Source organism: Cygnus atratus, chromosome Z (genome assembly GCF_013377495.2).
Source record: "Cygnus atratus isolate AKBS03 ecotype Queensland, Australia chromosome Z, CAtr_DNAZoo_HiC_assembly, whole genome shotgun sequence".
Classification (NCBI taxonomy): Eukaryota; Metazoa; Chordata; class Aves; order Anseriformes; family Anatidae; genus Cygnus; species Cygnus atratus.
This window is the reverse complement of record NC_066396.1, coordinates 55268887-55293647: the sequence shown is the minus strand read 5'-3', so window position 1 is coordinate 55293647 and position 24761 is coordinate 55268887. Positions and strand designations below refer to the sequence as shown.

Below are 24761 nucleotides of genomic sequence, written 5' to 3'. Positions count from 1 at the left end.
GGGGCGTGGCCCGCTGCCTGCCGGCGGGCGGGTGCCAAACAAAGGGCGCCGCGCGCGCGGGGGGGGGGCGTGGCCACCGCCCTCCGCCCCGCCCCCTCCCCGCCCGCGCGGGGCGTGACGTCACCGTGTCCCGGCGGCGTCCGGCGGGGGGCGGAAGATGGCGGCCGGCGGAGGCGGCGGCGGGGGGCCGCGGGGGGGGGCGGCCGCAGGTACCGGCGGGCGGGGGGGCGGGGCCGTGGCGTCGGCCGCGGTAAAGGGTCGGCGGCGCTGGGCCCGGCCGGCCTCCGCGGCACCTCCGCCAAGTGGACGGCAGCGCTGCCGGGCCCTCGCGGGGTTCGGCACGGCGGGCGGCTGGCCGGGAGGGAGCGGCGGTGCGGGCACCGGGGGACCGGGAGGCGGCAGGTGGCTGCGCTCCCCTGCCCGAGCCCCGGTGGGGGTTCGGGGCGCCTCCGGTGTCCGCGGTCCGGCGTCGCCTCGGAGGGGCTGGGGGAGGGAAGGGGGGCGGCGGGGGCAGGCAGCGCGTCGCTCGGGGCTGCGGCGAAGCGGCGTCGAGCCCGCCGCCCGGCTCTGGTGCCTGTATACCGTGAGGGGGGCTTCTTCACCCTTAGAGCAGAGAGGCCCGCGCCGCTTCCGTGAGAGGCACAGCCTGAAAACCGATCGCACGCTGAGGTGTTTCCTGCAGACGCTCGCTTTAGGTTGCGGTCCTTTAGCGTAAGTAACTCGTTTACCTCTTACGCGCAGCTTCATCCAACTGTACGTCGCTCGTGAGAAACTTAACGGCTGCGTAGCGTTTGCACGCTGAAAGGGGTTTTTGGGGGTGGTCTCTGGAACAAATGTACGTTTCGGTAAGTTCTGGGACCATGCGGTGATGGGAGTGGGAATGGTGAGGTGAGCACGTGCGCTAACAGTCTGCCTTATTCTGGTGTTTCTCCGTGATTAGATGTCTTTGCTTACATGCTTGTTCTTACATGCTGTCTGCTAAGAAAACAGCTCTGGGTGCAGCTGCCAAATATATGCTCTTTACCCACTCCTAGGGATTTTATTTGCTGGCCCAGGAGCTTCCATAATTGCTCTGCAGCACTAAAAGAATGAAAAATGCAAACCTTCTTTTTCAAGACAGGATTGCAGCTGAGGCAGTAGAGATTTGCTGTTCTGAGAAAGAGGAAAAAGATCCATTTGTGGGGCAGTTAGAGAGTGGAGGGGGGTGCGCAGTCATTCAGAGGATCAAGCATGAGACAGCAGAGCCAACGAGGTGGTGCCGTAGCAAGTTTAACGGCTGGTGGAAGTTAGTAATGTTTGTCTTCCTTAATCACCAAACCCTGGAAGAAAAAACGAACGCGTACATAGTATAACAATGTGATGAAGGTTTCCAAGGGCTTGTTACCAGCAAATAGTACGTGTTAATACAGGTACTTGCAAGAAGGAAAATGGCGGGGTTCGTAAGTTAGGGATCTCAAGATTTTCCTATGGGAAACTGACCTTGCCATCTCCCTGACTTTCAGCACACACTAAACTTTGTTTGATCTACATACGCATTTTTTCCGCAATTTGCTTTCTGGGTTGTTTTGGTTTGTGTTTTGTTTAAACAAAAGGTGTGATAAATTCAAAATTGAAGTTACAAGTTTAACCGGCCTTGCTTTGCACTTGAAGTGGCAGGGGAGTCATAGTGTGTAATTGTCTTTCCTTTTTCTGGAAGGTATGGATTTGTCTCAGAAACGGATATCAGGGCTGGTACAGGTGTGATTTGTGAAATTTATGCATAAGCTTATCCGCAGGGATTTTTTCAACATGGTTTATTCAAGTTATTATAGGAGATAATGGTTTAAATTGATTGCTATTGACAAAGTAAAGTTACTTGTTCAGCTCCAGTAAGAAAGTTTTTGAGAATTAAATGGTTTCTATATTCTAATTAAAGAACAGTACAAAACTTGTGCAGTTGTGAATACAAGAGAGTTCTTCAAGACTACTATTGAAAAGCAAATTGAAACTTAAGCGGTAGTCTTATTGCTTTTCAAAACCATCTTACATGTTTGTCCATGGAAACAACACGGGCTAAACTGCTAGTGCGTTTAATGGGAATTTGTACAGAGCGAGTCTTAGACTCCCTCCTAAAGGTCTTTAATTTAACCTTTGTCAGGAGCTCTTCCTCTGCACCCCAAAGAGGAACATGAAAGGTAGGAGTGAGGGCACAGATAGAATATGAAATTTCTTCCTATTTAGGAGAGTTGGAGAGTTGAGTTTGATTGTTGGGGCACTGATTCTTGAAACATCTGTGAAGAGACTTGACAACCAGTTCATGCTGAAATGTAGCTTTTGCTTTTCTTCTCTGTGTACGTTTGTGTAGCAAGTTGAATAATTCATTACAGCGTGTTTAAATTCTGTTGTGGACGAAACTTGCCTATGTCTTCTCTGATTTAAAAGGAAGACTTTCGTGGTTCTTGCTCTGGCTTCGCGTGGGTTTACTCCTCTTGAAAGCGCAGGTAACCTTTCTTTGCTCTTTGGTGCCCTCTACTGATTTCTGTTGGTCAGAACGCCTAAAGCTAGGGCTTTTTTTTTTGTCTTCAACTGCAACAAAACACTAACAGCAGCTACTAGTGAAAAGCAGTGGGAGGGAAAAGAAAGGAAGCTCTGTTGCACCTTAAGTGTTTTGCTGATTGCTGTCTGACCAGTTTGTCTGGATCGCTTTGGAACTGTTCCTCACTTGGTAGAAAAATAGTTAAGTAGCATAGAGCTGCCTCTCCAGGTACCTTCAACGGGCTTTCCACTGTATAAAGACTGGTGGCTTTGCTCTCCATCACCACTTGCTCTCCCCTTGCAGAAAAACAGGCTTTTCAAAGTTGCTGCCCTGGAGATTTTTGCCTCTTGGTTCACTTCTGATAACTTCGCCTTTTGTATTTATCACTACAATCACACAGTGTTTGTTTTTTTAAAAAAAAAAAAGAAAGGAAAGGAAAGGGGAAAAAAAAGTGCTGTGCTTCTTCATGTGAGCACTGCTACACATCCTAAATTTTATTTGCGTTCTGTTTAAGGAGCCCTTTTGTCTGGTGAGTCTTACAGTGTTTTCCTGTCACTGAGATCTCTTGATGCCTCTGTCCTAGGCAAACTCACCAGTGGCTTGAACTCACCTGTATCCTCTCCAGAGCCTCCTACTGATAGCCTTGTGTCTGTCTTTGCCAAATCTGTTCATTCTTTGATAGAATTAGCCATTTTTTTCTTTCACGTTGCAGCAAGGGTAGTACAACTTATGGTGCTGCTAAGCAGGGGATCTGTCTGGAAGTCTTCATCAAAGCTTTAGGAAATAGCCTTCTTTCTGAGAATTTTTCTTCCTTGCACAGGTGATTTCCTTTAAAAGAAGGTAGCGTGATGAATATTTTTGTTGAGTTGCACTTTTAAAATCTGATTCTTAGAAACCTGTTGTGAAGACACATTTAAAACTACTTTGACACTAAATGCTGAAGGGGGCGTTTTGTTTTGGTGTCCTGTGTGTGTGAATCTGTTGGCAAAACATCTGGACTGAATATAAAACAAGAGGGGTGATGTAGAGGTTGGAGTCAGTAAGAATAGCTATTCTTTTTAAGTAACGTGGGAGGAACTTGTGGAGACAAATGGCAAAGTACTAAGTGGATGAGTATGGATTTAAGAGAAGTGTTCGGATGTGAACACACAGTCTGGCAAGACCGGTTATGTATTCGGGCATTTTTCAGTATAGAGTAGGGCTTAGGACAGTATAAGAAAGAAGTACGGATCTCAGTGAGTTTCTTACACACTTTGTCCTCTTTTTCCTTAGGAAAATAGGGGTGGGGGTTAAGAAGCGATTCTGCAATCCGTGCTTATTTGAGTGCATTTGGTGGAGTGAGGCTTTCTTTCTTCAACACACCCTCTGATACATATCATCTGTTTCATTAGTTTGTTTTGACAAAACTTACTCTAACTTTGCCTGAAAATGATTCCTATTTTTTAAAGGAAATGAAGAGAAAATATGTAGACAATTATAAACTGTTTCCTGAAGCTGAGAACCTGCAATGTTTTCTTATATTTCTCTTTCAGGTTAACTCAGTGAGCAGAAAATATATATTATTTCCTGGTTTTGCTGTCCACCATAGTTTGTTGTGTAAATTAAGAAGACTAAGTGTTCTATCCGTTATATCCCTGTAAGGGTTATATATGTGTATAGATGACATATGCAAGATGATGGCCTCCTGCTGTGCATTTTTTGTATGGGTAGAGGAAACAGCTGTTTTTGCAGCAGTTAATATGTTCAGAGGACTTGTGGTGAGTCTGACACACGCAAAAATGAAGTTTTTGAAACTACAGAGGGTAAAAGTTGTGCTTAAAACTCAGCTTAATGGCAAAGGGAATATTTTTTTTCCAAAGCTATCTAAAACAATTATATTAACTTACATAAGCTGTAAGTAAAAATTGAATGGCTTATGTAGGCTTAAGGAGTGTCTAATATGGGCATAGCTTTAACAAGTTAGTTAACAGGATGCCATCTGTAATGTTACGTTCAGTGAGCCTGCCATTGTGTTCCAGCATTTGTAGATGATGCAGAGAGTTTGCTTGTCCTGGACTGTGTGAATGATGAAGTAACGCCTTTATATTTGTTTCAGCTGTGAATATGTCCTCATGTGAGAGAGAGAAGATTCCTCATGTGTTCCTAGAAGAAGGAAGGAACAAAGTGTCAGAACTGGGAGAAGTAGAGAGCCAAAATGCCATGTGAGAGGAGCCCTGATGCCTTGGTAGTGGAGAGCACGATGTAGTTAGCTCTGTATTCTACCGTGTTGCAGTTGTACTGCATGCTGTTTGGGACACGTATTCCCACTCGGTTCTGTGGGATCACCTCAGAGAGGAAAAAGGTTGGAGAAGGTAGAACCTAGAGTGCCTTTTCTTAGCACTAAGTATCTTGGCACTCCGTAAACTTGCAGGCCTGTGTTTAAATGCAACTCTTTTTTGGACTGATGACAGACATTTTTTATACTAATACCAGGGTGCGGAAAATGCAGTATACTGAAGAACATTCTCTGCGTCACAGTTTAGTCCTGCTACTTGGGTAGGTTGGTTGTTTTGTGGATTCCTTCCTTGGTTTCTGAAATGGGTTAGGAGTATTTGTTTAGCCTTCACATTTCCAGCAACATGCAATGAGTAGAAGAGTGTAAAGAGTAAACTTTGGTATGTTGCTGAAGAAATGAGACTCTCAATTTGCACAGGTTCTGAGAATGCGTAATAACACTTTAACACAACAAGAAATTTCTAGTTGTATGGAAAGCTGGACAGAGACATACATCTTTTGCTAACACAGCAAAACATTGTGACTACATGCGAAGCTGGTGAAGGCAACCAGGTGTGAAAATGCTCTACCACAATAGGCACTGAGGTATTTTGTAATATTTTTGATAGGAACACAATTCTGGTGCTGGATTTGCTGACTTGCCTTTGTGCCTGCTGTAGTAAGGACTAGTATACTAGTATAAAGTACATTTATATCGGTGTGAGTGTAATCTTCTGGGGGTTGACATTTGGTGAGGATTAATTTAAATCATGTATGTTAAGTGCCATTTAAAAAGTATTAATGTGTCAAAAATTGGCTCGTGCCTCTGTAAAAAATAATGTAGGTGCTTAGGTAGCAGTATGCTTGAGTTCAGTGTTTGGATTTTCTTTAACATAGAAAGAAAATATGGTCAGCTTCTAACATTTGTTCATCTGTGTAAGACATTTCAGTCTCTGTTTCCAGTGCTGAAATGCTAGCTTAGCCGCTTATACATACTGCATTTAATATCTCTGTACATGTGCTTTTGTACATATATGTATAAAGGTTAGTGTGGGGAAAAAAACTTTATGTACAAAGAGTGATTGTTTCCGAACAGTCTACTTCACTGTCTCTGGTGACATACCTGTATGGTAGTTTCACACATGTAAATGAAAATGTCAATAGTGAATACATGCAAAAAACTATATGTAGAGATGACTTTGATACGGAAATAACTCTCTCAGACTCAAAGAATATCTGAGTTGGAAGGGACGCACAAGGATCATCGTGTCCAACTCCTGGCTCCACACATGACCACCCCAAATCAGCCCATGTGTCTGAGAGCACTGTCCAAATTCTTCCTGAACTCCGGCAGGCTCAGTGCTGTGACCACTGCCTTGGGGAGCCTGTCCCGGTGCCCGACCACCTCTGGGTGCAGAACCTTTCCCTCACACCCAGCCTGACCCTCCCCTGTCCCAGCTCCATGCCGTTCCCGCGGGTCCTGTCGCTGTCCCCAGAGAGCAGAGCTCAGCGCCTGCCCCTCCGCTCCCCTTGTTTGCTCTGGGCTGAACAAACCCAGGGACCCCAGCTGCTCCTTATACGTCTTGCCCTTCAGACCCTTCACCATGATTGTAGCCCTCCTTTGGACACTCTCTGATAGGTTTATGTCCTTCTTATACTGTGGCACCCAAACCTGCACACAGCACTTGAGATAAGGCCGCACCAGCACAGAGCAGAACAGGATAATCCCTTCCCTCAGCCAGCCAGCAATGCTGTGCTTGATGCACCCCAGGGTACGGCTGGCTCTTTTGGCTGCCGGGGCACACTGCTGACACATGTTCAGCTTGCCATCAAGCAGAACCCCAGATCCCTTTCTGCAGGGCCGTGTTCTCCAGCCTCTCATCCCCTACTCTCTGCATATATCCAGGGTTGCCCCATTCCAGGTGCAGCATCCAGCACTTGCTCTTGTTAAACTTCTTATTGTTGGTGACTGCCCAGCTCTCTGTTTTGTCAAGATCTTTCCGCAAGGCTTCTCCACCCTCGAGGCAGTCAACAGCTCCTCCCAATGTAGTGTCGTCCACAAACTTATCTGAAGTATACCTTCAGGTCCTGCATCCAAGTCATTTATGAAAACACCGAAGAGAACTGTCATTTTTAGATTTCATGAGGTAGTGGTCCCTATTCAGAAAAAAAAAAAAAAAACACCTTGATGAAATACGATAAATAATATTTACCTTATTTGATTTATTTAGAATTACTAAATTTGCTTTAATTCATTTATTTGATAAATAATTGCAAAATATTTTCAATTTTGAATGTGAAAATAGGAATTTTGAATTAAAAAAAATATTTAGTTTTGTTTGCATGCAGCAAGTATTGCATGCAATATCAGCATTTGCAGTAGCAAATACTACTGAAATTCAGATTGAAGAACTTTGTAATGGCTGTGTGTTTCCTTAATTCTTAGAGCCTGCTTCAGCATTAGAAAAGGAGATGCTTCAGATGTGATTTATGTGTTGCATCTTAGCATAGCTGTCCTTTTTGTATAAGCAATAGAACAGGGAAATAATGGAATGTGTAGTCTTTCTAAACACAATTTGCTGCTTTTCTTCTTGATGCTGAGGATGATGCAGTGTGCTAAATATGATGCTAAGTTTTTTTTAAAACTTTTATTGTTCTTTTGTGTGCCTTTTAAATTCTTATGCAGCAAATAAACATTCCGGGGTTTGGTATAAGAAACTGGCAAATTCTTCAGGCTGTTTAAAATATTATTTCCTGTGTGAACCTTAGGCAGTTTAGGCTTAGCTGTCTGATAATTGTTTTTTTTTTATGTGTCTCCTAAAAACACAGATAAGTGAGAATTGCGTTTCAGAGGGGGAAGTACTACAAAGGAACCCCTGGAAATGTTTATGGAGCCTGTCAGCCTGCCATTGAATAAACTACATATTCAATATTCAGGTTAATAATGTGTTTTAATCATAAGTAAAATTAAGTGTTGCACTTCGTGGAATGTGTTTTACAGTATCCATATGTGGTTTGCATTCCTCCGATCTTTTGCAGATCTTATTTGCGTGCCCCCAATCTGTTGCAGGAACACTTTGCATGTAGGGGTTCATTGTCATTTCTGGTAGCTGAAGAACAACAGTAGCTATTGTGTTCATTGTCAGTACATACAAATTCATCCTATTAACCATGAACGAATTATGGATGGCCCAGAAAGATCACTGGGAAGTGTTCTTAGTACAGTTGTTAGATGCACAGTCTAGCTGATAAATACCATCATAGTTTTGAAACACTGAAAAAAAGTGGACTTGCATCCTCTTTGTACTGCATTTAATAATGTTAATCCCACTTTACAAATTGTATTATTTTTAGTAAATACTGTGTAATATTTCCTTATTTCATTATCAACAGGGCTAATTAAGTCACAGAAATCTGATGTGTGTAAACCTGCCACAGCAAATTTTATATTGGCAACCTAACATTGTAGATTGGTTTCCATTTTTAAGCTGTCATTACTAATTTTTTTTTCTTATCCAATGGTGATATTTCAAAAGCAAGTTCGGAGGAAGTGTAGGCTTCCTCTCAGAATGATGTGCCTGCTAGGGACTCTTCTGTCTCTAAGAATTAAAATATAGTGTTTCTTTCCTAATCCCCCAGAGAGGAGGCCGTAAGGGGTTTTCTTCTGAACTATTTTTTTTTCTTCTGTAACCATAGAAATGGGTATTTAGTGTTTCTTGATCACTCCTGAAATTTTCATCTCAAGTACTGGTTACATACCACCAATTTTCTTAAATCTCGACAGTCCCTTCTGAAGTGCAGTGGCAAAAAGTATCCCATTTTAAATACTCTGATACATACATGGTGTTCAGTGGTAAACTGTATATATTCACAGGAATACTTCTCCAGACCTCTACCCTAAGGTATTAGTTGAGTTGCTTTTTGCTGCATTCACAGGAAAACACTACTAAAAGCCTAGCGCACAGCATGCAGTGAAGATCAGTTACCGCTTTGATCTGTGTCGTCTCAGATTCACAGAATGGTTGTGGTTGGAAGGGACCTCCGGATACCGTCTGGTCCAGCCCCCTGCTCAAGCAGGGTCACACAGAGCAGGCTGTCCAGGACCATCTCCAGGTGGGTTTTGAAGATCTGCAAGGAAGGATACTTCACAAGCTCTCTGGGCAACCTGTGCCAGTGCTTGGTCACCCACACGGCACGGAAGTGCTTCCTGATGTTTGCACAGAACCTCCTGTGCTCCAGTCTGTGCCCACTGCCTTTGTCCCCTTACTGGGCACCACTGACAAGAGCCTGGCTCCATGTTCTGGACACCTTCCCTTCAGGTACTTGTACACACTGATGAGGTCCCTCATAAACCTCTTCTCCAGGCTGAGTGGTCCCATCTCTCTCAGCCTTTCCTAATAGGAGAGGTGCTCCAGCTCATTCTTCATCTGTGTGGCTTTTCACTGGACTCTCTCGGTACCTCCCTCCCTCTGTTTTGTACTGGGGAGCTCCATGCTACAGGTATTTTCTCTTAAGACTTCTGGACCTACCCCAACAACTGCTTAATTCTGGGCTTCTTTCCAGCTACCTGACTCACTTGAGCCAGCTCAGGTTTGGGAATGCCTGTATTTCTTCACCAAGTTTTCGTTAGACCATATTCATGTTATTGAAGGGTTCCTTCGTCAGGAAGTTGTCTTGAATATGCTCAGCCAGCCATGTTTCCAAGTTGTCTGTTGGTCACAAATCTAAAATTGAAGCTGGGATAGAAATAAATTGTGAATTTTAATAAAAAAAAAAATCATTGTCATGATTTTAAAGTCCGAATAGGACTTAGGTTCTTATGATGCAGTGTTTAAATTAGTTGTCTTGAATGTTTGGAATCTGGGGTTTGAATTTGGTACTTGGAGGATGCAAAGTGTGGACGCTACTGTTAAATTCTTATTTTTCATCTGATTGTGTTCATTGTCAGTGGTTATAAAATTTTCTAGGTCCTGTCTGGGGAGTTATGGTGTATGTTCCAGGTATTTTATTACTCATGTGAACAGGTGAAATGGTGGTATAAAATTGGTGGGTTGGAGCAGAAGATTTGAATTCAAAAGTTAACACTGCAAAACAGAGGAAGTTAACACTGCAAAAAGTGTTTTGTGATATAGCTGAACTAGCACACTAGTTAAAAGCAGTTTAAAAAAAAAATCTTAAAAGGCACAACTAAGCCAGCAAAATTCATTGGGCAAGCGCAATTACTCTGGAAAGAGATTCTCATTGCTGATGTTTGTTCTGTCAGCTAAAGTTTCTGTAAAGAGCTTTTGCCAATAAAAGCTGTGTGTCAACCCAATATGATTCTGCTGGCAAATTGCAGACAACTCCTTTGTGATGCAGCCCCGTGTCCAACTGGATAATCGTTGTTTATTTTGTCTTGGAAAAAGCATAGCAATTGGCCTTAGAAATAATCTGTTCATAATCCATAACCCTTTTGCCAGTTCTGGTACATTACTCTTAAATTTAAGTTTATCATATGTATTTGCTTCTTTTTAGTAGTTGCTTTCTAGATTTGTTTAGATCTAGAAATTGGAGGGAATATTTAAAGGGAATGTCAAGCTTTTTGTATAAAGCCTATGAGCTTTTCATTTGTCACCTTGAAAATTAATATGATCACTTTTTTTCTCCTGTTTATTTTTTCTTGCCCTTTGTATTTTGGTTTAGCATTCCCGTGTAGGACAAGGCACAGGGGGATGTTCATTTGTCCAGTTTTCATTGGTAGTCTATCTCATTCTTCCTGAACTGTAGTTTCTGACATTCTTATTTCTCTCTGTAAAATTAGTAGAAGTCGAATGTGATTTCTTTAGCTGTGTAGGAAAGGAGAGAGTGTCTGCCCCTACATATAAGTATGTCTGGTCAAGGACCATTTCAGTGCCAAGAGGGGAAGCCATAAAAAGGAACTCTCTTGGGAGACAAACTTGACCAAAAAATGATAAGGGAGGTGATTACAAGAACCAAATCTGGTCAGTCAGTAATTGGTAAGAGTATGTGGAATGTGGGAGTGCTTCCTGCAGTGAGAGATCTGATCAAGGACCTCGCCAAATGGGATGATAAGCAAGAGCGGGAAGCAATAAACAGAACTGAATGCAAAGACTCAGACCTGCCAGACAAACTTTACAGAGGCGAAGACTAAGAGCAAACCCAGTCAGCTGCACTAACTGATGTGTTATCAACAAACTGCAGGCAAACAAGGACTTTGCAACCGGTAAGGATGCAAACCTGAGGTCCAGGCTGCTGGAGGGGGCTGGTGGAGCGATGCCAGCGGACGAGGTGGTGAGCAGGGACGAGCAATGGGGACAGGCAGAAGAGGGCATGGAGGGGCTGCTGGCGTGTGACTGTGCCTGGTCACCGCGGCCTGTCCCCCTTCTCCTCACATCCTTGCTTAACGACCCCTCCGTGGGCTCCCATTCGAGTCCCGTGCGCGTGGCGGGGACCAAACGCCAGCTGCCAGCGAGGCCGCGGTGAGCAGCACGAGGCCGGCAGCTGGAGCCAGGCCTGGGCCTGCGGTGCCAGCGACCGGAGCCCGCGGGGTCTCGGTGCCAGCCCCAGGGACGGGGGCCCTGCACCCTCCGGCCCCGGTGTGGGAGCGCTGCCTGTCCCCAGAGCTCCGCCGGGCTCCGTTCCAACGGCTGGGACAGGGCCGGGGGCCACAGCAGCGGGTGAGAGGCCGGGGTGTGGGCAGGGGTCCCTGCTGGGGGAGGCCAGGGTGCGTGTGCTGGTGGCTTGGGGACGTCGCCTATGGGCCTGCACCAGGGCCTGCTGGCTCTGCCAGCCCCAGGGCAGGAGGCGTTGAGTCTGTGCCCCTCAGTGGTGGGGCCTTGTATATGGGCAGCCTCTCATCGGTGGCAGTTTGTGTAGCTGGCTGCTTCTGTCCCGTAGGTGTATGCCTCTAAGACGTGTGCTCAGTTTGAATCTGCCAACAGGACAGCAGTGGCCACGTCCCTCAGCCCCACAGCTCCCTAGACACACCAGACTGGGCTCCACTGGCCACACAGGAGGAATTCCCAGTCCTGGAGCTGCTGGTGGCAGTGGCCACTCCCAACATAACATCCCTTAACAGCTTCTTTTCCTTGGTCTGTGAGAGGGGACATTTGTTTCGTCAGCTGATGCTTACATTCTCAGTATGCAGGAAATCAAGAGTTTGTCAGCATGTTAAAAAAAATCATGAGACGTGTTAGCACAGTGATGGCTTGTCAAGCTGCTGGAACAGCAGGGAGTACAAATGACTAGACATGTTGCTCATATTTAAGTACAAGTATCTTTCACCAATGTTTTTTCTTGGACTAAAGATCAAGATCACATCAGACTAGACTAAAGATGTATAAAGATCAGATCAGACTTTTTGCACAGTTAACATGCATGTGGACCAAACATGGGAGGAAAATAGTGTTTTTGCAGTGGACAGAGGAAACCAAATGCTCGTTGAAAGTGTGTCTGAGGGGACCAATAACTCAGATTTTAATAAGGTCAATGATGGTTTAGTTCTGTAAATGACATAAAAGCTAGCATTTCTGTGAAGGCATTTTACCCAAAATTTGCTTGCAGATCTAGTTAGCTGGGTTTTATGGTCGGCAGCTGGCTGCTATGGACTGGGGAAAATAAGCCTGTATCTCTGAAGAAAATTACTTTGTCTTTGGTGTTTGGCAGCAGGTAGAGAAAGGTGGTGTAATTAAAGCTTCAGCCTTTGTGGCCTATGTTGTGCTTGACAGGGCATATCCTGTTTATTCTGTCCTTTGAGATTAAACCTAACTTCTCCATGCATTGCATGTGGACAAAATGTGATTGTAGGTATGTAAGAATAGCCTTTTAATAACTACCCCAGTCTCACACACAAGCTGACAGATAAAAAGCTATTGCCTTCTTCCTCGTAATATGTATTAGTTATATTTTATCATTAATGTAAAAGTTGAGAATGTTTTGGTACAGTGTGACTCAATTCTGTGTGTAGGAAAACTTTTTAGGTTTCTAAAGAAAAGCTCTGCTTTCTTGGAAAGTTACCATCCTTGTTTAACACTGCCTAAGGTGTAATACTAGTGTGTTAGCACTGATCTTTCAAAGATCTTTTTTCATGAGGTGGTGCATCTCTGTCTCAGAAAATTTTCATATATCTGTTTTAATGCATCTTCCAAATAAATAGTTTTATCTATGAAGCCTGCTTCCTTAAAAAAAATCCACCTTTGTTATTCATAACTTTTTTATGTAGAATCATCTGTGGGCATCATTGTACATCATTATTCATCTTACAGCTGATACAGATAATGGATAAAAACAATCCATTACATCACTCTCTGGTACTTCTTTGTGTACCTGCGTAGCCCATAACATGCTTCAAAGTCGAAGGTAATGAAAGCTAACTGAAGTTTGAGATAATCAGCTACTATAGTGTTTGGGGCTGTCAAAATATCTAACTAGGTAACAGTTGCTGCACTTTATTGCATTGGTTACAGCATATACTAAGGTTACAGTCCACAAAAACGTTGTCTGAATTGCTTTTGGTGATACTTTAGGGCAAGATTTTGAGAAGGATAGTGTTAAGTGTTTTGCTGAAACTCAAATATGGAGTATTTGTTGTATTCACTGTATCTGTTGATTTTATAATTGTATTTTAGGAGGTTAAAAATAAAATCAGCATGCTGTTGGGTTTTTTTTGATAGTTTGCCATAACTGAATTAAAATTATGTTTGGCTTTCTGAGTAAAACTGGTTCTTTAGGTGGCATGCAGTTCAGACTTGCCAAATCATTATTTTTGTGTTATCATAATGATAGCTTTTACAGGATCTTTTCTAAACATAAATACAGTTGTTTTTTTTTTATCAGAGACAATATTTTTACATTTACTCTTCTGATGAGCAGCAGTCGGATTGATGAAAGAATAGGTTGCACTCATTAGCTTAATTTCTGCTCTGGTTGCCTCTTCTGAAAGGGCTTTAGTGAAGGGGAGATATGAGAGAGAGGTGTGGGAGGCACATACCAGTGTAGTACCCAGCTTTTACGTAGAGTAAGGCGATACAGCCAACAAGTTACCTTCGCAAATGTGAAAAGGAATATTAGGGAATAGAGTAAGTCTGGTTTTTTTCCTTATGCTTTTTTTATGTGTTTACATCTATAAAGTTTTTAAGTAAATCCATTTTGATCAGTTGCTGTTCTGTTATCAGAAGACTTAATCTGCTTAGGCAGTAGGTCGCTCTACACCTGCAGTACTGTTTTGCCAGTTTTGTGCAAATAGGTGACTTTGGTGTAAATAGAAGACACTTGAGAGCAGTTGTTCTGGACTGGGCTGAGGGAGATGCTGTCATGTGAGCTTATTCTGAATACCAGAACAATATCTGTGAATCCAGTATCTTACCTGGCTACAGGCAGAGGATGTTGGAGTTTTTTTTGCATCAAAACAGAGATCTGTAACAAACCCCTCTTTAGTGCCAGTGTTCATGGAACTATTTGCATAATGAAAAATTTCTTCTAGATTTCTTCCTGTTGTCTCTATAAATACATGAGAAACTGCCAAAATGGTACAATAACTACTGTTCAGGCAAATTGGATTCAAAAGAATCCAAACAGTGAGGATGGTGTGGTTTGCTGGCATGTCAAAATGATTTCTTCTTCTTAAATTAAAAAAAAAAAGTTTTATTTTTTAATACTTAAAAGCAACAGGAAACACTGGAATACAAATACTGTGTAGATGGTATCCAGGAAACAGGACAAGTCTGGAGAACAGACCAGCATAAGATTGTCAATTTAAGAATTGATAATGAAAGTGACAGTCAGACGAGCTCTTTAGAGGAGGAAAGATAATGACATGCATTCATTGCTCCAAGTCTCTTGGGGAGGAAAATGAGAAACCTCGACACTGAGTTTAGTCAAGAAGTCCTGCTAGCATGGCTTCAGGCAGGGATTTGCGGAATGGAAAGGCAAGGCTAACTTTTGCGGTGAAGAGAGTTTCAGGGAGACACAGTGGCTTCATTTGGGTTCCTCCTTTAAAAACAGGGAAACTGCACATTTTGATCAGGATTCCAAACTGTAATACTGACTTAATTTCAGTCTCTGATGTACAAAACATTTAATTGACTGCCATCTTCTGCTTGAGATAAAAACATCATTAATTTGTTGCTTGTGTAAGCCATATTTGTATAGTCACTCAAGAGACGAGTGAGAATGACATTTTTTTGTGGAGAGGAGCTCTTCTACCTTCCAGTAAGAACGTTCTGGCCTTAAAATTCAGCAGTTGCCAAATGGTTGATTGTGTATCACCTTCCCTGTGTGTGCACAATATGCTTTTTTGCCTTGGTTACTACTTTACTTTAAATCATTTTGATTGTGCCACCGAGATACCTGATTTTAATGTGGAAAAAAGTGTAATTCCTGAGTTTCAGCTTTTTGAATGTATTGAATTTTAAGTATATGAAAGTATGAAAACAAAGTGGTGTTAAAAGGGTGTCTGTAGGCAAACATAATTTGCTAGATGTTGTCCAGATTAAAACTGGTGATTCAGAGATAAGATCTACAATATTTGCCAAGCGAGATTGATTATTTATTTATTTATTTATTTATTAAGTTCAAGAGTACTACTCCTTAGGCAGTGCAATTGTGGGGACATCTTAGAAGCATAAAGAGAAAATGATGAATGCTTATTCTTTGCTTGAACCATTAGTCTCATCTACCAGAGGCCTTTTAAACATTTAGAGAATGGGAAGTTTGATACATGTTTTGTGTTTGAAATTAAACGTTTAGTACAGATTTCTAGACAGGCTTGCAAATTGAAGATGTGAATATTAGAGGTTGCTATAAAATACTGTGCTTAGAAATGCAAATAAAAGAAACAATCAAACCTGTTCTCCCATCTAAGGACCTACATTACCACCTCTTTTTTTATTCACACCAAAGTAAATTGTTTAATTAGGATGCTTTGCTTCTTTGGGGAAGGAATTGCACTTCACTGGCCATAGGGTTCATCTCACACTAGTCCAGAAGTTCATATTGCTTGACTTATAATACACTTAAGGGTCCCGCATTGAAACGTGGTATTTCTGGTGTTCCTGGTAACCACAAAAAATTATTATTTTATAAGAGACTCCAGTATTTCAGTGACTGTTAGCATCAGCCACTATGAGACAGACATTCACCATCTTTTATATCCTATTGGTATTTTTACACAGGGCTAGGTCATGTTGTTAGCTTTGTACTGAAAAACAACAACAAAACACAGACATTTAGGATATGCACATTAGTATGTTCAAAGGATCTGGCTACCTTTAAGCCTTCCTTTCTTTTATAATACAGGTTTGCAGGCCTTCGTCCTCTCTTTTAGAAAAGTGTAAAGGTACTTGTAGCATTTTGTAATTAAACACCTGCTAGGTCATGTTCTATTCAACTATATCCTTAGTATAGCTGTGTTTTAATGCCCTTGGAAGTGTCAGCTATTCAAACTTAGTCTTGCTGTAGCTCTTGTTTTGAGAGGCTCTTATTGCAGTTGTAAAATGCCCTTCGTATTAATTATTCTTTGAAAACCTGCCTGTTGCGTAATTATTTCCTAATCAAGAATATGAATTTATTATAATATATTTTGGTTGATTTTTGTGATTCATAATAAAGTAATGTGAATAGACACTTGCCAGTTTTATAGTAATGCATTTGCAAGAGTAATTCTGCGTGTATTGATTTTCTGTTTTGCTTTTTTATGTAAGAAAATGAATAAAACAAGTCCTTGGAAAATATAAAAGTATGCATTAAAGTGAGGTTTCCCTAAATCTGTGAAAAAAAACCTGTCTTGCTAATAATTTACAGGGCCGTTGATAGTGTGTAGCTAGTTATGTCCTGTAGGTTGCTTCTTAACTTCTGCTGGTTTGTTCTACTCATGAACAAACTTATGAACAACAGACAATGAGTACTTATGAACAGTGGACAACTGTGAACACAGACAATCCACCTTTAAGGTTTTGCCATACTTTCTCTAGAGCTTCTGCAATGTTGTCAATTTGTTTTGATATTTTTCTAAACTAATCTTCAGACATTTGGCTTTAGGAAAATGCACCGTAGTTTCACCGCATCCTCCCATCGAAAGCTGAGGGCTTAGTTTTCTTTCTCATGTGCACTCACCTATTATTTGAAGCATGTTTTTAATCTTTCCCAAAATCGTTTATACTTGGTTTCATGGAGATTTCCCATCTCTATAGCATAGGGCAATAGAGTGGCAGAGAGATGTTCAGGTGAATGGCAAGCTGAGCAGAGTTACTCAGTGGTGTTGAATCTTGGCTGAAAGATGAATGGAAATCCTAGACAAATACAGACAATCCTCTTAGTCTGTGAGCTAAGTTTTATGTGGAGAACTTGATCAGGAGGATTAATTTACAATAATTCTGTGGAAATATACTATTTTCATTCTACTAGCAGCAGAAATTAAGTGCATTTGGAAACTACTTTGGTGTTCTTTGCTGCCTGATCTGTGCTTGCACTTCTCCGGTATGCAGACTTGAAATAAGACTGGGGCTCTGTCTGCAGTACCCATCCTGGGCTAGTTCGTAGTTGCACATGTTGGTCAGTGGTCTGCTAGCATGTATAACACTACAGTTTTGTCTGCCTTTTCTGCAATGGGAATAGCTACTTTGCTTTCCCCTTTACCAGTTACCTTTTTTTTTTTCCCAATAAAAGGTGTCAATGTAATTTTTTTGGACATTGACAGATTTCCATTAAAGCTAGTTGATGTGTTCAGACATTTTTGTGAGGGGTAGACTGGTAAACAGATGGTATATTTTGTATTTCTTCATTGTTGAGGGTAATGACAGATTAGGTGAAACATTTTCCAACCTATATTTGGGGGGGGTGTGGAAAGCAGGTAACCCAGGAGATGCTGTGTAGCAGAGGTAGATGATGACAAAGAATCTCAGGTACACTGTACAGTGCACTTCCAAGAGTGGCAGGTTAGTTGAATACAGCACTAAACTGGCTTGTAAGCTCTACCTTGTAATGCCACATGTAACTTAACCTTCAGCCTCTGCTGTTTTTGGGGGGTGAGATGCAGGATGGCATTAACGCTTATAAAATCAGCTGGGCCTGGTTGGCTCCATGCAGTCATGTAAGCGTCTGTAACCAACTTCCTTTGTCGTGGCTCTAGGACACAGAGCCATGGGGCACAGCTCTTCCAGAGCTTTCTAGACCTGAGCTGTATGGTACTTTAAGTGAGCTCCGTCCTGGACAGTGACTAAGCCAGTGTGTTTGGAGACAGCTGGTCTGTTCAGCCCAAGGATTTGACGTTACTGCAGGTACCTTCAGAGTACTAGAAACATTGCGATGTAAATTAGATCACTGTTGTTGAAGCATGTAGATTCTTTGCAGAGAGGATACGCAAAATGTGTAGTTAACTAGCCCATTAGATGCCCATAGTTAAATTTGAAGTTGGTTATACGCTTTCACATTTATCTTATTCTCAGTTCATTTCAAGGGAAAAATCACTGCCTTTTCAGTACTCACGCTCGAAAAGGAAAAATGCAGCTCAAGGTTTCTAACCAGCCTGGTAGGGTTGTAGAGGGTATGCTGATCAGATCATAATTCTTGTGTATGGCTAAGGAAAAGGCTGTGCTTGAAAGGACTCTTCAAGTATCTCCATGCTGTAAAGATACTAAGGTGAAGGTTACTTTTAAAATACAGGTCTTCATGGGCTACAGGAGAGTGATCTTCAGATATTGACAGCAGTTTTTTTGACATTTCCCTTATGTAATGGTTGGTCTACTTGGTTCATGTGTGTAATCTTCAGAATTTGACTGGAAAAGAAACACCCCAGAGGATTCTGTCTTCATGAAAGTTTCTCCTCTGTCCCCAGGTGAAAATGGAACAGCATTTAGATAAACTGTATAAAAATTACTATAGGCAACATACAATGAAGCATAACAATAGTTTTTTTTTCACTAGTGTGTTCCCATTAAAAGATATTTCATAAACTGGCATTCTCTTTAATCACCTTTGTCACTGTTACGCTGTGAGAGCTTGCACAGATGAGAATGGGACAACACTGGTGGGAATATCCGAATTGCTGGCTTCTAGGGATGAGATTGCACATCTAGTGTCCTGACATAAATTGCATCTGTTATTAGGTACAATCTGATACTTCTGTCCTAAAATTTTCTGATTCTGCTACCTTTAAATACAAAGTAGTTTGTGCTCATTAGGCTTTTTAGTTTAAGTAACATCTAAAATAGGGTTGAGTTTTCACCTTGCTTGTTAAAAGCTCTATGTATGGTGTTTTCGGTAGCTGCCAGGCGGCCTATTCTTGTTGCTTGTTGGGCTGGAGGAAAAACGTGTTGTGTAATGGCTGTTAAGAGCAGCAGTAGTCCCGGAGCATGTTTTGAATATTAGCAAGGTGCATCTGAAGTGGTTTTGGGACTTGGGCAGTTGCCATCATTGCTGAGAGCATCGTATTCCACAAATAAACTGTTGAACTTAATGAGTGATAACTATGTAGATTTGAAAATTATACTGAAAATAGCTAGTTATTCCACCTGCTTGTTGAAACTGACATGAAAATAAACCTTAATTTATACAGGACGTGTTCCTGTTATTAGCTCTGTGTTCTTTTTCTTTTTCATGTGCTGTTACAACCTTGCTGTAATCATAACATGAGATTTGGTTTCTTAATTAGAACTAAGATAAAACACCAGGTCTTCTTCAGGTTTAGGTTGTTTGTATTTTATTTTTTAAAGACATCTGTTTGCAAATCTGGCATAGCTTCAGGTTATTTCTTTCTCAGTATAGGAAAAAAAAAAAAAACATAATTACTTTTTAAAACTATAGTTATATGTAATTCCAAAAATGATTTTATCTTTATTTTCTTTCTAATGGGAAGCAAGTTGAAGTGAAAGTACGGTTGCTTAATGTAGAGAGCAATTAAGCACTTGCTGTGGAGTTTGAAATAGCAGTGTGAGGTAGTAATTTGGAGCGATGTTTGTAGAATGTTGTAGATAGATGTTGTAGAATTTGGAGTGATGCTAGCTAGTTGGCAGTTTGCATCTCCACAGTTTTTGAAGAGGTGCAATCCAGATACAAAATGAAAAATAATCAAAGAACTATTTTTATTTTTCCCAAACTACTTTCTACAGGGCAGGGTGTGTTAGTGTTAAATGCTTGGGAAAATGTGCCAGATGTAAATATGTCAGTAGCAATGGGAGGTTGCCAACCAAAGGCACATATGAGTTATAGCAGGGCAACAGTGGTTATTTTGTTACTTCACCATGTTTTATTCTCTGCCAGCTTAACTAAACCTTGTGTCTCCTTCTTCCATTTGACTTTTCTTTCTATGCTCCCAGGACCCCAGTGCGCCTGCTTTACCTGCTTTTTTGTTTCCTGTGTTTCAATTTGAATAGAGTCAGGCCACAAATCATCCTTCTCTTTGGCTCCTTCTGTTTTAAGAGTAGGATAGATTAAACAAGCAGCTCTGTGAGTGGCAGAACAACTGTAGCTTTGTTTATGATTTGTCCTTTGATAACACTCTCCGAAATCTGGTAAGATACATATTTTCACAGAAGCTTTGACTGCTCTGAGGGCAATTGCCGAGTGTCTCTTCCAGTTGTTTGCTTATAACACATTGAAATCCTGAGTGCCTGCGGCCTTCTGGAAGAGTCACCTTTTTACTGGGCATCTGCTTTTGTGAACCTTCAGGAATACATCTGTATTTTGACCTGTTTTTCTCTTGCTGCTTTACACTGAATATTGATACTGAATTTGATATTCAAGTGCAGTGAGTTAAGGAGTTGAAAAGCAGGTTGCATGCATTATCAGCCTGTTTCCCTATGGAAACCACACTAAAAGCAGATGTGGAATTAAAAATGGGCACCCTCCCATGTACTTTCTTTTTCCTCATAATTTTCTCTTCCATCATCATGGCGTGACTGCTTGAGTTAAAATACAGTAGGAAAAACCTCAATTTCTATTGAAGTATTTGGAAGCATGAGGCTGAAGAGAAGTGAAATTTAGTCAAAATGGCCAGAAGTCAAAAGAGGAAAAATACCTTTTTTGTCTTAAACACATCAACAAAACTTAGGAGTTACATAAAGGTATGCTTGCACTCGAAAGAACCGGAGGACAAACTAAATATCATTACTAACTTTCAAGAAGCAACTGGTAGTGTTCAGAAAATGATAGGTCCCTGTAAAGCTAAGAAGAGGTCCGTAATCTACAAATAAATCTGAAATGAGACCTCTGACAATCTCTGGATTGCCGGGTTTTCTCTGACTCGGTTATCTGCAGTAGTCTGCAAATTTGAGGCCGTTCCAGCTAATTGAAATAACGCTGCGAGGGACTGAAAAGGGTGAGGTGAGCTGCGTGAGTAAGCTGGAGAGCAGCAAACCAGCAGGGTCTGGCTTGCAGGGGGAGTGTCAGTGAAGTGTACGTGATGTTTGGACTCAAAGGTGGATGCAGCGTGGCCGTTCCTGTGTAGCTGTTAGCGTTCATGTGTTCGGTGATCTCCGTAGCAGAACATTTTCAGTTGTTAGGCTGGTTAACAGCATGACAGGTTACACTTCTGACAGAAGAGTAGGGTGGAGGGAAGGGACATGTATTGCCTTCCCTGCTGGATTTTTGGTCGCCTGTGAGATCTTCTGACAGGAATGGCAGCTGTCTCTAACGAATCAGCAGCATGGGCACACGATGAAAATGAGAGGCAGTTACTTGTATTCAGAACCCACTGGGAGTACGTTGCTTGGAGGCGAGCGGCGTTCATATCACTGACACCAAAACTCTAGGTGTTATGTAGTCCCAGCAGAGCTTTAGTGAAGTAAACGCACGTAAACAGAGAAGTGATTTCTTTTCAGATCATGTATGAGTACTTCTCTATGACCAGTATTGTACTAATAAGTAGAAAAATCAGCACTTGTGTGCTGATCTGGCAGAATTAAAATTGGCTGCAGAGCAACACTAATGTCTGATCAGCCACGTTAGTACAGTCCTCATAGAAGAGGGGTGCATCCCAGAGCACAAGTGGTAGCATGAGGGCTGTGCTTATACATCTTTTCAAGCTTCTGTAACCTATAAATGCAAGGGCAGGAGGGATGCAAAATAGGATATACCTTATTTTCCTCATATTATTCTCTTTCCTGGTACAATTTTGTTTGTGCGTGGATGTTAGGATTTTGATATGTTCGTGCTTCTAAATTATAACTTAGTTATTCGTCAGGGGTTAGAGAGCCATCACAGATCTGTATTACAAAGGTAGTAAGTACATAACTACTTGCAGTTGATTAATTTCATGGTGTTTTAGTGCAGTCTGCAGTAAATCCCTCCTTCTAATGCTAGCTGCAAAGCGATATTGAAGTGTGGATTGTAACTCACTCATCTGGAGGTGGGTTTTTTGTTTTGTTTCTTGCACTGGCATAGAGCGAAGACAGTCCTAGTCCCAAGCGACAACGCCTTTCCCATTCAGTCTTTGACTATACAGCAGCATCACCAGCCTCATCACCGCCAATGCGACCATGGGAGATGACATCAAATAGGCAGCCTCCTTTGGCTCGGCCCAACCAACACCACTTCTCAGGGGAACGATGCAACACACCTGCACGAAACAGAAGGAGGTAAGCAGTATGTACAGATGGGGAAACAGTTTTTTATTCTTCCTGATTTCGTCTCAAGAGAGGAGTATCTCAGAATAGATTCCTCTATTCAGATGAATCAGTATTTCAGACCAGATCACATGGTAAATATGTTAACATTTCCTTTGAGCTGTAAATTATTATATTTGTAACTGAGAAGTTAAAGTAATATAAATTGATTCATCGTCCTATAATTTATTGAAGACAACTCAAGGAGTGTTTATTAACATCTTTAATTATTAACCTGATTCTGTTCTACTATGCATTGGAGCAGTAATCTTTCAGAACAATGTGAGGAAAAATCCTATTTCTCATCAGGGTATTTTCAAAGATGATAATCATTATTTATGTAGTACCATGATTTTCCTTGCAGTCACACTTATTTTTGTGCATTAAAAGCCTAAATTGAGGGTTACTGGCTGGAGAGAGCGAGGAGGTTAGCATCGTGTCATATGGTTAATGTGGGTGGTTCACCTCTGATTAAAAATTACATTTCATATTGTTTTTAGCTTGTTGCTTGTTAGACTCTCAAAGAAGAGATTTTGGAATATATTGCAATGGTCGTGGCAGAGTACAGTTTTAGATGGCAAGGTTGAACTGGTTCCTTCACTTTACTATTATAGTTTAACTATCCAAAAGACAAGCTTTCGCTGCCTTGAAATTTGGCTCAAAATGCTGTGTCACCTAATGCAAATTATAAATCACTGTCCTTCTGTTTCTGAGAAATACTGTAGCTTATTTTCTACTAAAATTGAAGTACCCACTTTTTCATGAATGTAAAATATCAGACTTAATATGTATACATTATCATATATATACACATAGTATATGTGTATATAACTGTTTTTCTTCTGATTCCATCTATCAAGTTTGTCAACCATGATCAGGCAAGGGTTGTTTGAAGCAAGTTAGTTACCCTGTTCTGGGGTAACACCTGCTTTTCTTCTAATGAGAGGCATTTGAATGTTTCAGCGCTCTGCTCCCCTGCCTTTGAGCAGGGCATATTTTAGTTTGTGTGCACTGTTGAATTGCAGCTGGCTGTAGCTTATTTTCGTAATGGTACTGCACCCAACCTCCCCTCCTAGAACAGGATTGTTAGGGAGAATGGCACACACGTGCCTCTGTTTTGTAGGAGTCTTTCTGAGTCTTAGAATGCCCTGGAGCCATACTGGAGGTAATAAACACTCTCATGGGTCAAAGTTTGATTCCTTATGATCATTGTGAGTGCATCTGTTGTTAAAGCTTTAGTTGTGATTATGCATTTGCTTTTAAAGCAGATTGCCTGGTTTTCCTGCTTTCTTTCCTGTGTTCCCACTCTGAGTGGTCTCAGAGTTAATAAACTAGACTCTTTTCAGATGAAGATAAGCTGAAAGGTTGCATCACTGCAGTTGCAAACGGTCGTTCAGTTCAAGGGAACAGACTAACGCAAACTAAGCCTCTGAAGTGTGTGTTGGTGGACATCACTCTGACCCGATGTAACCAGTACTAACTCTTCTGCCCTATTGACTCACTCCTGTCAGTCAGCACAGGCTGAGTCTCTGCTGGTTTTTATTATCATACGGATTTTTTTCCTTAACCTGGATTGCTGTTTAGACCCTATCTCTTTGTATCAGCGATTTTGTACCATGTCTAGCACAACAGAACCCTAATTTAATTTTTTTGTTTGTTTTTTTTTTGGTTGTTTGTTTTTTTTTTTAGATTCATAGTAAGCAATTAAATATCACATTTAGAAAAGTGGCCTCCTGGTATGAATTTGCAGAAGGAAGGTGCTGTTTTTGTCCAGATACATATAGTACAGATAAACTGTGAATGTAGAAGTGTAGTGTGTGTCTATATGAAACAGAAGGCCATTTCAATTTGTCTTTGCCAGTCACTGCAAAATGGGGAGATCTGTACCATTGCTGTGCCTCTCCTTTCATCTATTTTTCCTTTCCTCCTCATCTTGAAGGTAGTACTGAACTGAGTAAAGGCATTTGAGAATGTGCTAGTGCAAAGAAATCTCCCTTGTTAGAGAATACTAACATCAAGACTTTGCAGTTATGGACACCTTTTGATGGTTCTTCCTACCTGGGAGTCTAACTCCTGCATTTTTTTTCACTGCTTCCATTCTGCCTTTTTGTTTCGGTTGGGCATTTATCACGTTTATACTTTGCATGTAGAAGCAGAGGTTTTTAAGTGGTTACTTTCAGAGGGCTTTAAAGCACAAGTTCATTACCAATGTTCAGTAATAGTTTAGATCCCTGTGTTGATTATTCATCTGAAGTGCTTGCCAGTAACTTAGGAAGCATGTAGAGCTGTGTATCTGGATGCACTGAATTTTGCTGAATGAAACCTGTAGTTTATTATTCTGTGTAGGAAAAATACTGTTTTTCTTTTTTTCCAGATAATGTTAATCCATTTGTTTA

The 24761-nt window shown here is 41.4% G+C and overlaps 1 protein-coding gene across 6 annotated transcripts in view; it reads left to right on the top strand.

Moving 5' to 3' along the window:
• RNF38 (ring finger protein 38) overlaps positions 1-24761 on the top strand; it is a 128606-nt gene that overhangs the window by 81519 nt on the left and 22326 nt on the right. For 3 of the 6 annotated variants that reach the window (XM_050716501.1, XM_035564206.2, XM_035564207.2), the window contains exon 3: positions 22145-22338. In XM_050716501.1, coding sequence (XP_050572458.1) covers positions 22232-22338 — 107 coding nt within the window. In that variant the 5' untranslated portion in view covers positions 22145-22231. Of the gene's footprint in view, positions 1-122; positions 210-608; positions 712-8863; positions 8882-22144; positions 22339-24761 lie in introns of those variants that run through there. The other 3 variants (XM_035564205.2, XM_050716500.1, XM_050716499.1) reach the window with 3 other exon arrangements.